At 41.8% G+C, this 14421-nt stretch overlaps 1 protein-coding gene across 5 annotated transcripts in view; it reads right to left on the reverse strand.

The window, feature by feature from the left end:
* LOC138786003 (hematopoietic SH2 domain-containing protein-like) overlaps positions 1 to 14421 on the reverse strand; it is a 57637-nt gene that overhangs the window by 7281 nt on the left and 35935 nt on the right. For all 5 annotated transcript variants that reach the window (XM_069962590.1, XM_069962592.1, XM_069962594.1 and 2 more), the window contains one exon: positions 12531 to 12658. In XM_069962590.1, coding sequence (XP_069818691.1) covers positions 12531 to 12646 — 116 coding nt within the window. In that variant the 5' untranslated portion in view covers positions 12647 to 12658. The remainder of the gene's footprint in view (positions 1 to 12530; positions 12659 to 14421) is intronic.

Here is a 14421-nt window from a genome sequence, read left to right on the forward strand (position 1 = left end):
CAATGGCCTGTATAGTAAGTGAACTAGTGTCTCCCTCATGACACTGATGAAAATGTCTGGACAACCCTGACATGGCTCTGGAACCTCCAAAGGGAGGATCGGCAGAGCGAATGTCACGTAGGTGTTCAGAAAATCGGATTTTAAGTTTCCTTTTGGACGAGCCTACATACTGTAATCTACAGGTAGTACAGTGTGCTAAATACACAGTGTATGTAGTATCACAATTCCGTATCTTGAAGCCACATCCCGTGGTGTAGGAAGTAAAAGTGGATTGTTTTGTTGTGAAAAAACACATTGGACACCTCGTAGCGGCACACTTACGGAATCCTATGGTTCTCAACCACGCTGAACCGCTATGTGTGGCCAGTGTCTGGGGTAATGCAGAGGGGGACAGAATGTTGCCTAGGGTTAATCCCCTCTTAGCAACATATCTGACGCCTTGTGACAGGATTTTATCGCATAAGTCATCCTGAAATAGTATGGGTAGATATTTGCATATTGTTGCCGTGATAGTCTCAAACTGTGGACTGTATGCAGTTGAAAAAGTCAGGTGACTAATATGTTCTTTAGGATCAGTGTGGAAATCACTAGAGCTACCAGTACGTAAGTGCCGATCAGTTAAATGGTACTGCCTATTATGGCTCTCAGCAATTTTTCGAGCCCTAGCAATGCAGTGTTTGCTATATCCTCGTGTAAGCAGTCTGTTAGTCAGGTCTAGTGCGGTTTTAGAGTAACCCTGTTCAGACGAACAATTGCGTCGGGCACGTATAAATTCCCCTATTGGCAAATTTCTAACTACATGTGGTGGGTGGCTACTGTCAGCATGGAGGATACCATTGCCAGCTGATGATTTTCTGTATAAAGTACTAGTCACTTTACCTTCAGAGAAGGATAGAGTGACGTCCAGGAAAGAAATGGAAAAAAGTTCGTACTGAGATGTGAATTTTAAGTTTAAAGTGTTCCCATTAATGTAGTTAACAAAATTTTGGGCTATGTCATTGTCACCCGCCCATATTAGGAGGAGGTCGTCTATAAACCTACCGTACCACAATATATAACCCCGGTACGGATTGTGGACGGTGTACAAGACGACCTCCTCCCAATAAGCCATGTAGATGGGGGCCCGGATGGAGGAGGTACACTTCTGTCATGTATAAAGGTATTGAATGTTCAAACACACACCAGCCATGATTAAGGAGGGTTGCCTCCGCAACGCGTCGGCGCGGTTTTAATGTTTTTTGTTACTTTTTAAGTTGTACCAATAAAAACGCATATACTTTTTAAGGAGCTGTGGATACCCCTTGTTTTTGTATTTGTGGAATGTTAGCCAATAAAGACCTGAATATGCTCGTCAGAATGGCTGCAGGAAGGCCTCTAATTCTGATGTTGTTCCACCTGTTGAGTTTTTTTATATATTGCCATCTGAGATTGCAAAAAGAGGGTTTGGTTTTCCTGATTGGTTAGTTAAGTCTTTCCACTAAGGCAATTGAGGTAGATGCTTTGAAAAACTAGGTCTGAGACAAGTTGCTAATAAACTCACTGTGATGAAGCCTCCCAGCATTACAGAACTGCTACAAAGTTGCATATAGGGACTTGTTTACATCAGCCATCTCAGAAGGTGGGAGGAGGGGGTTGAGAGCAGAGATTGAGTAAACATCTCAGATACTGTTTTCTATGTCTTTAGCAGAAAGCAGCATGCTCAAAAGTGAAGGAAGGAGACAGAAAGGCTATGTTCACACAACGCCAAAAATAGAGAAAAGGCGGCCACTTTTGCAATTTAAAATAACGTCCGTTTTTATCGTGATTTAACCCTGGCAGGGCATACACCACTCAGGCCCTGTGACAAGAGCTGAAGAGGTACACCACCTAGCTACCTTGGGTTAGCTAGCACAGACAAGGCCTGAGGACACCGAGGAAGGTGATGAGGTAAGTAATACAGTGGTTTTCAATAAATTAGAATATCAACATAAAGTTGTTTTTTTTTTCAGTAATTAAATTCAGAAAGTGACTTCATATATTCTATAGAGTCATTACATACAGAGTGAACTTTTTGAAGCGTTTTTTTTCTGTTAAAGTTTATGATTATGGATTACAGCCAAGAAAAACCCAAAAGTCAGTATTTCATAAAATTTGAATAATTAACCCAAAACACCTGCAGTGGCTTCCTAAGTGTTATAAAAGGTCCCTTAGTCTGGTTCAGTATGCAACACAATCATGGCAAAGACTGCTGACAGATGTCCAGAAGGCAGTCATTCACACACTCCACAAGGAGGGTAAGCCACAAAAGTTCATTACTAAAGAAGCTGGCTGTTCTCAGAGTGCTGTATCAAAGCATATTAATGGAAAGTTAAGTAGAAGGAAAAAGTGTGGTAGAAAAAGGTGCATAAGCAACCGGGAGAACCGCAGTCTTAACAGGATTGTAAAGAAAATGCTATTCAAAAATTTGGAAGAGATTCACAAAGAGTGAACTGCTGCCGGAGTCAGTGCTTCAAAAGCCAGCACATACAGACATCTGCAGGACATGGGCTACAAGTGTAGCATTCCATGTGTCAAGCCACTCCTGACCAATAAACAACGCCAGAAGCGTCTTATCTGGGCCAAGGAGAAGAAGAACTGGACTGTTGATCAGTGGTCCAAGGTGCTAATTTTAGATGAAAGTAAATTTTCCATTTCATTTGAAAATCAAGGTCCCAGAGTCTGGAGGAAGAGTGGGGAGGCACACAATCCAAGCTGCTTGAGGTCTAGTGTGAAGTTTCCTTAATCAGTGATTGTTTGGGGAGCCAGGTCATCTGCTGGTGTAGGTTCACTGTGTTTCATCAACACCAAAGTCAACGCTGCCATCTACCAGGAAATTTTAGAGCACTTCATGCTTCCCTGTAGTGAAAAGCTTTTTGGAGATGGAATTTTCATCTTCCAGCAGGATTTGGCACCTGTCCACACTGCCAAAAGTACCAATACCTGGTTTACTAACCACAGCATCACTGTGCTTCATTGGCCAGCAAATTCGCCAGACCTTAACTTCATAGAGAATTTATGGGGTATTGTCAAGAGGAAGATGAAAGACACCAGACCCAACAATGCAGACGAGCTGAAGGCCGCTATCAAAGCGACCTAGGCTTCAAGTACACCTCTGCAGTGCCATCAGCTGATCGCCTCCATGCCACATTGCCGCATTGATGCCGTCATTCATGCAAAAGGTGCCCCGACCAAGTATTGAGGGCATTTACTGTACAGACTTTTCATTTGGTCGACATTTCTGTGTTAAAAACTTTTTTTTTTCAGTTGGTTTTATATAATATTCTAATTTTCTGAAATACTGACTGTTTCTTGGCTGTAATCCATAATCATTAACTTTAACAGAAATAAACACTTGAAAAAGTTTACTCTTTATGTAATGACTCTATAGAATATATTAGGTCACTTTTTGAATTGAACTACTGAAAAAAAAATAACTTTGTTGATATTCTATAATTTATTGCAAACCACTGTAGCTTTATTATTTACTATATGAATGCACAGACATAACCAAGCTGTCTAATAGGTTCTGTAAGCAAGATGGGCTAGATTGGCACTAACTTATCCAGAATATCTGGCCGTGTAATACTACCCGAACCCGCCACAAGCAGCAGGCACCGCTGACAAAAGTGTATGGGGACCTTAAATTGTTTCTAAAATATTTGAAGCATATGAGGCCCCATCTTTAGCTTTACCCAGGGCCACATTTAGTCTAGAACCGGCCCTGCTGGCAGGAGGCGGTATCTTTACTTGCCTTTTTATCAACATTATCTACAAACCCAAGTCACTCTAAGACTTCTGCTACTAATTAGGCAAGGCCCCTCAATATCCCCCATATCCTACAAGTCAAGATCAAACCGAACCCTAAGCTACAGTACCTATATACTGTGGGGATCTTTAGTAGGGGGTAGCGTGAAATGAAGCAGTCCTTATGCCAAGTTAACAAAAAACTCTAACTTGGCTTAATTGTGGCATATAAAAGTTTAGGCAAACACCAAACATGGCAACACTATGCAAAACAGAATACAAAATAAACACCAGCTGGACTGGGCTCTAACTATACACAGGTCTCACCTTACTAAACAAAACAGGAATAGATAACAGCAGTGTCTGAACAGGTCAGTGGTTTCCAGGCTCTCAGCAAACTCCAGCCTTCTTAGCTGGCTCTGCAAGGTGTGGACTGGCATGGGGGTCCCACTACCAAACCTACCTGCCATTCCAGTAAAATCCAGGCCCAGAAATACTAAACAACAGCTCAACAGCATAGCTCTGCTGAACTACACAGCTTTCGAAGAGCTTACCTTCTCAACCCAGCTTACAGCTTGGGTGAGATGTTCTCCTCCTCCAGTACCAGGCAATGCACCCTTGACAGTGCGTGCACATTTCCCTGTAATTTCCCTGGCCTATGTTCCAATGAGAAATTAAATTTTTGCAGGAATGTAAACCACCTGGTCACTCTCACATTTCTCTCCTTGTTTTACTTCATCCAGGTGAGAGGGGTATGGCCAGTGACTAGCCTAAATTTTCTGCCAAGTAAGTAATATTTTAGGGATTCTAGTGCCCACTTGAATGCTAAACACTTGTTTGAACCAACAAAACACAGTAATCACTGAACTCAAGGAGAACAGTGAAAAAAACACCAATGAAGTACTCAATCAAGAGTCTCCACTGATGCCCCCAAAAATTTAAATATGAAAAACAAGAGTCCGTGGAGTCTCGGTTGCGAGTCTCAAAACACGGGATAGGCAGATATCTCTAGCCTGTTGCCACGGGGTGCCTCCATGATGGGGAGAGCACCACACCACCCTGATAAATAGCCCCTTAAGTCCCACTCGGTTGCAAGTATAGGAACATAAATAATGAAATACTAGGGTGGCCCCTTTTTGTCAAAGTCTAACTCAAAATACGAGTATTGCGATCATGACAAGGGCTTGCCAGGGCAGGCATCCATCCACAGACAGCCGTTTCGGGGTATTTGCCCCTCGTCAGTGTGGAGTAGGATTCTGGCTAGTTGGGGCAATGACAAATCAACCAACAAAACACAGTAATCACTGAACTCAAGGAGAACAGTGAAAAAAAATATATATATCTGGCTATCCCGTGTTTTGAGACTCGCAACCGAGACTCCACGGACTCTTGTTTTGCATACTTAAACACTCGTTTGGCATAGTTTTTCTCGGCAGGAGTTAGTTTTCTGCTCAAATACATGACAGGATGTTACTCACCATTTACTATTTGTAACAGTACTGCCCCCAACCCTGAATCAGAAGCGCCTGTCTGCACCAGAAATTCACATTTAAAGTCAGGGGTAACCAACACAGGCTGTTGGCATAGAGCTGACTTTACCTCTGGGGCAGCTGACTCTGCTCTCTGGGGTTCATGTTACCATTGCTGACTTCTCCCCTTTTTTTAATGGGAATCTGTCAGCTCCTGGGCTCTACCAAAGGTGCTGACAGTGTGCTGTAGCTGGCATTCCCCTATTGTGCATGGTGCCTTTTGGTAATTTTCCGTGCAGTGGATTATGCACAATCTCACGTCTCCTACTGTACTGAAGAGGCAAAGAGGAGTTGTTTGTGCCACACTCTGGCACACTTCTCCACTCCTTCCTCCTCCCTTTTCTTCATAAATAATCAATGCTGCCCGGCCTCCTGCTCGCTCAGCTGTCAGCCAGTGTCTCTGATTGTAGATCAGTCCTCTGTAGGCAGGTTATGTCTAAAAGAAACACTCAGCTAAAGTTGAGTGTCTGAAGAGCAGAATGGTTATAGATTTAGCTCTGGGTCTCTTGCGACCTCTGCAGGTGTTCTCTCACTACAGGCATTACAGTAGCTATACGGTCCTGCATTTGTGCCACATGCAAAATCACACTCTTATATGGGGTCTTATATGGGATTCTGTTTCCAACGATTCCTTGGTGATATCTAATAAACCACTGCTAATGCAAATAGCAACCCCAGGTTACTGCACATGAATTGAATCAGGATGTCCTGAAAATCCCACTGATGCCTCAGTTCGTGTAGCACCTCTTGCAAAATCTATGGCTTAAACATACTGTAACAGGCAGAAGGAGTGAACCCAATGCACTACTAAACTGGTTTGATCACTCAATAGCCTATGTTTCAATATATCAGGCAATAAAATCTAAAATGAGGAAGAGGGGATTTAGGAAAATCACTTTAAGAACTCCTGAATGTAAGCACAGTCCCAGAGAAGATAATAATTATTGGCATTACTCATTTTACATTTAGGACATTTATTATGTGTGCAAATTCCCATCTTACATATTAAGGCCATGTTCATACATGGCAAAACAGTGGCCGTTCCGTGGCACTGTTTTGTAACACAACGGCCGCTGTCTGAGATGTTCAACCTGGCCAATACTACAGTATCGGTAGGGTGAACATCACCTCAACATAATTGGAATGCAAGCATGTTAGGGTGTGCCCGCACTCCAATTAGCCATAGTACACAATGTAAAGTATGTCTGGGAGCTGTACTTTACATTGTGTGCACAGTCTATTTTGTACGGCCGCTGTTCACTAAATAGCAGCCGCACAAAATAAACATGGCAGTTTTCTGTGCGGTCGCATGGAATCTTGGCCATAGTGTATACAGTGTGTATACAATGCAGTGGGGATTCCATAGGGGTTAATGCGATCTGCCATTGTGAATAAACAACAGTCGTTTTTGCAAACCTGCAAATGGCCGTTGCTTAATAAAAAAAAAAACATTGTGTGAGGTTGACCTAAATATGGTGTACATAGTAAATATGGTAAATATAGCCTGTAAATTATTTTGAACTGCTTTATCCTGTGATTCATGATAAATGTTGTGGATTTAATTGTTTGTAGAATACTTCTCCAGTCATTATCATCAATAATACCAAACATTTTTGTGTCAAAAATAGAAATTCTACCAAACTGCAACTACGAAACACTACCTCCAAAGCACTAATTAAAACCTTTTTGACCCTTACCATAATACCAGGGGCGTAGCTAGGGGTTCAGCCTAGGGGGGCGAGTGAGTCTAAGTGGGCCCCCAACTGACATGACCCAGCAGGTGACAAGGATTTCTGAATAATAAACGGTATATTCTTCAACATTATTCATAGTGAATAAGGATAAAGAGCAGTGTAAGAGGCTTCTACATTTCACACATAGAACCACAAAAAAATTAAAAGTGCTTAAGATTAGAAAAATATAGCTGCCTTCTTCCACAGACAGTACCACTTTTGTCCTCAGTTTGTGTGTGGTATTCGACTGAAGTGAATGGAGTCAAGTTGTAATACCACACACAACCTAAGAGCAGGGTGGCACTGTTTTAGAAGAAAGCAACTATGTTTTTTGTTCTTAATCATCGTACTGAGTACAAGATGCTGCAAAGCTGGGTAACCTTCATTATACTTAGTACTAGATTCTGGGAAAGCTGGGTGACCTCCATCATACTGAGTATAAGATGCTGGGAAAGGTAGGTGACCTCCATCATACTGACTACAGGATGCCAGAAAGCTGGGTGACCTCCATCATACTGACTACAGGATGCCAGAAAGCTGGGTGACCTCCATCATACTGACTACTGGATGCCAGAAAGCTGGATGACCTCCGTCATACTGACTACAGCATGCCAGAAAGCTGGGTGACCTCCGTCATACTGACTACAAGATGCCAGAAAGCTGGGTGACCTCCATCATACTGACTACTGGATGCCAGAAAGCTGGGTGACCTCCATCATACTGACTACAGGATGCCAGAAAGCTGGGTGACCTCCATCATACTGACTACAGGATGCCAGAAAGCTGGGTGACCTCCGTCATACTGACTACAGGATGCCAGAAAGCTGGGTGACCTCTGTCATACTGACTACAGGATGCCAGAAAGCTGGGTGACCTCCGTCATACTGACTACAGGATGCCAGAAAGCTGGGTGTCCTCCATCATACTGACTACAGGATGCCAGAAAGCTGGGTGACCTCCATCATACTGACTACAGGATGCCAGAAAGCTGGGTTACCTCCATCATACTGACTACAGGATGCCAGAAAGCTGGGTTACCTCCATCATACTGACTACAGGATGCCAGAAAGCTGGGTGTCCTCCATCATACTGACTACAGGATGCCTGAAAGCTGGGTGACCTCCATTATACTGACTACAGGATGCCAGAAAGCTGGGTGACCTCCATCATACTGACTACAGCAAGGGTGTCACACTGAGGCCCTCCAGCAGAGCTGTATATATATATATATATATATATATATATATATATATATATATGGCTCCTGCAGGTCAATGCTGTATATATCTTCAAAAAGGCTGCGGCACTCCAATGATATTGATAAACTGTGCAAAAATTTATTTACATCCCAAACACAAAAGCAGCGGCGTTTCTGACCGGAACTGTGGTCTTTTTTTCAAGCTATTTCAAGCAGTTGCGATCAGAAACATCGCTGCTTTTGTATTTGGGATGTAAATACATTTTTGCACAGTTTATCACTATCATTGGAGTGCTGCAGCCTTTTTGAAGATATATACGGACAGCCTGGTGGACCCCTGGCTTGCTAGATGGCACACAGTTGCTCTCCTCTTTTCCTGAGTGCCGCATAAATTTTTTGTGTTTATATATATATATATATATATATATATATATATAGCTACTCCTGGTCATTTGGCCACTGCTATATCTATAAATGGCTGCTGTGTGTGTGTGTGTGTGTGTGCTGTGTGGTGTGTGTCCTCTCACACAGTCCTCACTCTGTACCTGACAACTTCCAGCACCACAGACACTGATAATGATCACTTACAACTGCTGCTGCACTTCTTCTCAGTCCCTGGCAGCCATAGACGACAGGATCCCTCCAGCTCTCTCCTCCTCATACCATGCTCTGTCGGACAGTGGGGGAGGGGCCAGCAGCAGAGCAGGAAGCAGCGTGGAGGAGGAAGTGAAGAGAACACGGAGAAGATCCAGCCCTGGCCGGGCACTGCATCCGATGGCTGAGTGGGCCCCTGATGAGCAGGGGGCCCGCTATTACCAGGTGCTTTTGCCGTGTTAGGGGCCCACTACACAGGTGCTAAGGCTGTCTGCAAAAGAAATAGCTTTTGCAGACAGCATTAAGCGTCTGAGACCTCAGTGGGCCCCTGCCTGAGTGGGCCCGGGAGCGACCGCCCCCTTTGCACCCCTCTATTTTCGCCACTGCATAATACCAATAGGTGTAGACTGGTTCCTTTGAATATTTTGTACCTGTAAAGAGTAAAAATAGTATCTAAAATCTGGGGTGCAAAATCCCCATCTCTATCCTGTAATGTAAATACCATAAAGGCAGGGTAGGCAGTTGCTATGGGGCCCAAGCAGGAGGGGGGCCCGGGGGAGAAGGTAAGAGCGTGTCTCCTTCTGTTTAACCCCTTATGTACTGCAGTGTGTAAGTGACCCAGTGTTTAATTACATGCTGCAACACAAAAAAAGGGTTAACAAGCAGAAGACAAAGATCTCTGCTTCACTGCATTGATAACCTCTGATCTCTGTTCTCCAGCTGGCAATCACATAGGAAAGGAAAATGTGCAGAGCTGCTTGCAGAGGTCAGGGGTTATCAGTGCACCAGCAGTAAAGCAGATATATACATACAGCAGTGCTTGGTGTTGTGCTTAGTGGAGGGGGCCCCTTAAAATTTTTTGCTATGGGGCCCCGTGAATCCTTGCTATGCCCCTGGCTCCATATACTTTCCTGCATCCAATGTAAGCTCTATCCTGAGATACCTACAACTGTGATCCTCCTTCTGAATTGTTACCCCGTAATCATGGGGAGTCTCTTCCTGGTCTATAAGCATAAAAAAATGATATTTTTTTCTCGTTTACCTGCAGCCCAAAGAGCCTCCCAAATTGTCTGAGAATATCTATAACTATAGGTGTGGCATTGTTGGGGTCCTGTACCAACAATAGCATGTCATCCGCATAAAGGATCAATTTCTCTTAGTCCTCTTTTAGTTTGAAGCCTTTTATCTCCTGATTCTGCTTAACCCCTTTCCGCACAAGGGTGTAACTGTACATCCTCGCGCGGGTGGGGGAGTTCAAAGCGGGACCGCGGCTATTATCGGGCATGGTCCGATCGCCGTGCCCGCTAATAAAGTCTTCAGATGCAGCTGACAAAGTTGACAGCTGCATCTGAAGACTTACTGCAGCCCATACCTGGTGGTCTAGTGGGCAGCAGCCAAAAGCAATAGAACACTCATCTCATGGATCTATGCTGTATAACTATACAGCATAGATCTCAATGAGAGATCAGTGTGCATATACTACAAGTACCCCAGGGGGACTTCTAGTATATGTGTAAAAAATAAAAAAAATAAAAAAAAAGAGAGAGAGAGAGTTGTATTATTAATAAATAATCCCCTCCCCTAATAAAAGTTTGAATCCCCCCTTTTCCCATTTTATAAATAAAAATAAATAAATAAACATGTTTGTTATCGCCCAAAATATAAATTTATCACATTCTTGATCTTCCAAAGTGCAAAATTGCGCATTTTTGGTCGCATTAAATCCAGAAAAATTGTAAGAAAAAGCAATCAAAAAGTCGCATATGCGCAATCAAGGTACTGAGAGAAAGAACACATCATGGCACCAAAAATGACACATCACACAGCCCTATGGACCAAAGGATAAAAGTGCTATAAGCCTGGGAATGGAGCGATTTTAAGGAACATATAATTGTTAACAATGGTTTGTATTTTTTACAAGCCATCAGATAAAATAAGTTATACATGTTACATATCATTGTAATCGTAACGACTTGAGGAACATATATAACATGTCAGTTTTTCCATAGGACACATGGCATAAAAATTCAGTCTGTCATTGCAAAGTACAATTAGTGACGCAAAAAATAAGGGCTCATGTGGGTCTGTAGGTGTAAAATTGCAACTGCTATGGCCTTTTAAGCACAAGGGAAAAGGGGAAAAAACAAAAACGTAAAAACGAAAATTAGCCCGGTCCAGAAGGAGTTAAGGAGTGTTTCCAAAGGCTCCACACATAAAGCGTACCATAATGAAGGCAGAGGGCATCCCTACTTGGTCTAACGGGTCAAAGCAAACCAGTTTGTCATACATTAATTGATCCCAATCCTTGCCCTGGGAGCTGCGTACATCTGTTGAATCCGATTAATCATTTACTTTATGATGCAAAAAAATGTTTTTACTTATGGTGCAAAAAAGTTAAACCTCATACAGCCCCATAGATGGGGAAATTTAAAAAGTTATAAGGGTCAAAATAGAGTGATAGTAAATAAATTCAGTTTTGAGGAAGGTTTTAACTTTTTAAAAGTAGTAAAATAAAACAAATGGAAACAAGGATAGGTGTGAGATCTACTGAACTGGAGTCTAACGAGGTGAACCTGTAAGGCTCCTATACCCTAGGATGTGAAAAATGAATGAAAGACAGGGGTAACCGGTCCTCAAGAAAGACTAATGGTAGGAGTGGTGTATAGATAAAGATATATGATGAATAGGCTATTGGTACTCAACTAACACCAACGCGAGCGCCCGGAACCAAGCAACATCACCTGTCGGAAGACTCCACCAAACGGCCTGACCACACAGAGTATCCAATACGACTGGACTGGTGAGCGGTGCTACCAGCACCTTTCATGCACTAACGATTGGCCAAAGCCCTACCAAGCCATAACTTATGGGCTACTCACACAGACACGCCAGTTTGTGACTTATCTGCACAACATAGCTACTCTTGTCTTGCTGCAACAACGGGCCATCCACATATTTATGTATACAAAACTTAACAGCGCACGTCAGTCCCCACCCACGGCTATACTCATATACAAGGTTATAGTAACCTTTTATATTTTTATTCATATTTTACTTTTTTCATGTTTTATATTTTTTATCTGTGATTATTCTTTCTTCTGACCTTCCCCTGGGGCTGATCACCCCGTACCGGTAGATTCAGAGACTTTATTATACCATTTCAGAGACTATCATCCAGTAGCCATCAGAGACATTCCTTACACACGCACATTGTGTGCTTATCGTTTTTTAACCCTGTGTATTTACTGTTCTTCACCTTGGCATCTTTATATTTATTTGTATGTTTGTTTGATATTCTCTTAGCTAGAAAATTAATTTGTAACTCACTTATATTATTATTACTACTCGATTCCAATCACGGTTTACATGTTCAATAAATGTCTGTATTTTAAATCGTACCAATACCCTATTCATCATATATCTTTATCTATACACCACTCCTACCATTAGTCTTTCTTGAGGACCTGTTACCCCTATCTTTCATGCAGTAAAATAAAACAGAAGTTATATAAATTGGGCATCGTTGTCATCATACTGATTGCAGAATACAGATAACCTGTCATTTTTACCATACAGTGCACTTCATAAAAATTATAGGGTACAAAATTATTTTTTTCAATTTTAACTATATTTTTTCTGCAAAAGAAAACCTCATGTTGGTCTGTAGATGAAAAATGAAAAGAGTTAATGCTTGGATAGAGTTTAGCCACTTACAGTCTTGTGATAATGCCATGAAACCATTCTGGGATGCCATGCTGTAGAAACCATTCTGATTGTGTTTCAATAAACCATTTTACAGATTTTTTGTTTTCTTCCATTTCTTTTTCCATTTCTAGTGCCAGCTGGAAATAAATCATTGTCATTGTCGTTATTAAAATGATTTTATATAGGTTTTTTTTTTTTTTTTTTTTACAATATCCATATATTTTTCTCATAAATGTATCCCTATTATATCTATTGATATAATACTGCAAAATGGGTCTCAACTTTCGACAACTTTTCTTATTTCATGACCACATTTAAAGAGAATTTTTTTCTTAGCAGGTATAGTGCTTCATATAAGGGTAGAGCAGCTAAAAAGCAATTGTATACTATATAAAGATTTGTGTGGTTTTATCAATTAAATAATTAGCACAGTGAATCTCTATTTATAGTGTAGCATATAGTGAAGTGTAGTATATAGGAACTTGAGACAGTCATCCTGGATTAAGTGTGAATTCATTCAATTCACTATTGTTCTTGGCCTAATGTTTATGGAGACTCCTTATCTGAGCTCCCTGTCAGCTGAATGTTTTATAACTGTGTTTGTGAGTGTCTTCACATTCTCCCCCAAATGAAAACATGCCCAAAGTACAGGGGGTTAAGGCTTTGCTGGAGTGTTGGTCATCCTTGTGTATAGATGCATGACACTCAGGGGATTATATAAGCTGATGCACACAAGCAGAGGGGGGGGGGGGGGCAATTTGGTGGAACAGCAGAAGAAGATGGTGTCTAAGGTCATCTCTCCCGGGTGCCCAGAACGGGCCGGGGCCCTCACCTGGGATAGCTAAGTATATTGTGCTGTATTTGACTTAGCTTTGTATTTGTATCTCCTGTATCTGACTTAGCTTTGTGTTTGTATCTTTAGCTTTGTATCTTCTGTATCTGACTTAGCTTTGTATCTTGTATTATATTTTTCTTGCTTTTATCACTTAAGTAAACTTTTTGGCACTTCCTATTGTGTGTGGACATATTTATTCCTGCATCTTAGAACCTACTATAAAACAGCAAAATAGTAGAGGAGCCAAAAACATTTCTTTTAGTTTCATTATACTTAAAGGGCAACTTCGGTTAAGCAAGGTTTAAACCTGCTCAATTTTCCTAGAGATCAGCACACCAAACTCCCTGAACCGAGATTTTTTGTGAACTGCAAAAATAAAATTGTATTGGGAACAAACCAATTTCTTTCGAAAGTCTGAATTAAAGTTTGTCAGAAATGGCAGTTGCACATAGTACATTACAGCAAAAGCACAAGTGCAAGGGGCTATCCATAATCCCTTGCAGCCAGGCAATGGGCTGCAAGTCACAACCTCTGTGACGTCACACTTTTTCCTTTATTATATATATAGTAGCAAGTCAGCTCCTGTGCAGTGAACTGAATACTGAACTGAATTTATACTAGCAAAAGACAGATATGTAGAGGCAGGCTTATATAGGGTCATAGAAGGTTGATTAGGTATCACGAATAGATGGAGAAAAAAAGTGTGAGGGTAGTGTAAGTGGTGTAGCTGTAAAATGGCTCCTGTACTGTCAATTTTTGTGCCAGAACATATCTCTCCTGTGTGTAGTTAATCCAGTGAGTATCCTTACAGGTTACCTCAGGTGGTCTGTTCCAAAACCGTGTCTGACAGCAGAATAACTGTCACTGACAATGACACTTATCCTGCCAGATACGGGTTTACAACAGGCGACATGAAATAACCAATCAGGTGGCTGGCAAATTTAACTTCACCAAGGAGTGCTGTGGACGTTGGTGGATCACTGGCATACAATGAGTTATTGTACGCCAGTAATCCACCACCATCCACAGCTCTTCTGGCTGAAGTTAGCTCAGTTATCACCCTGT

Source organism: Dendropsophus ebraccatus, chromosome 3 (assembly GCF_027789765.1).
Source record: "Dendropsophus ebraccatus isolate aDenEbr1 chromosome 3, aDenEbr1.pat, whole genome shotgun sequence".
NCBI classification, from domain to species: Eukaryota; Metazoa; Chordata; class Amphibia; order Anura; family Hylidae; genus Dendropsophus; species Dendropsophus ebraccatus.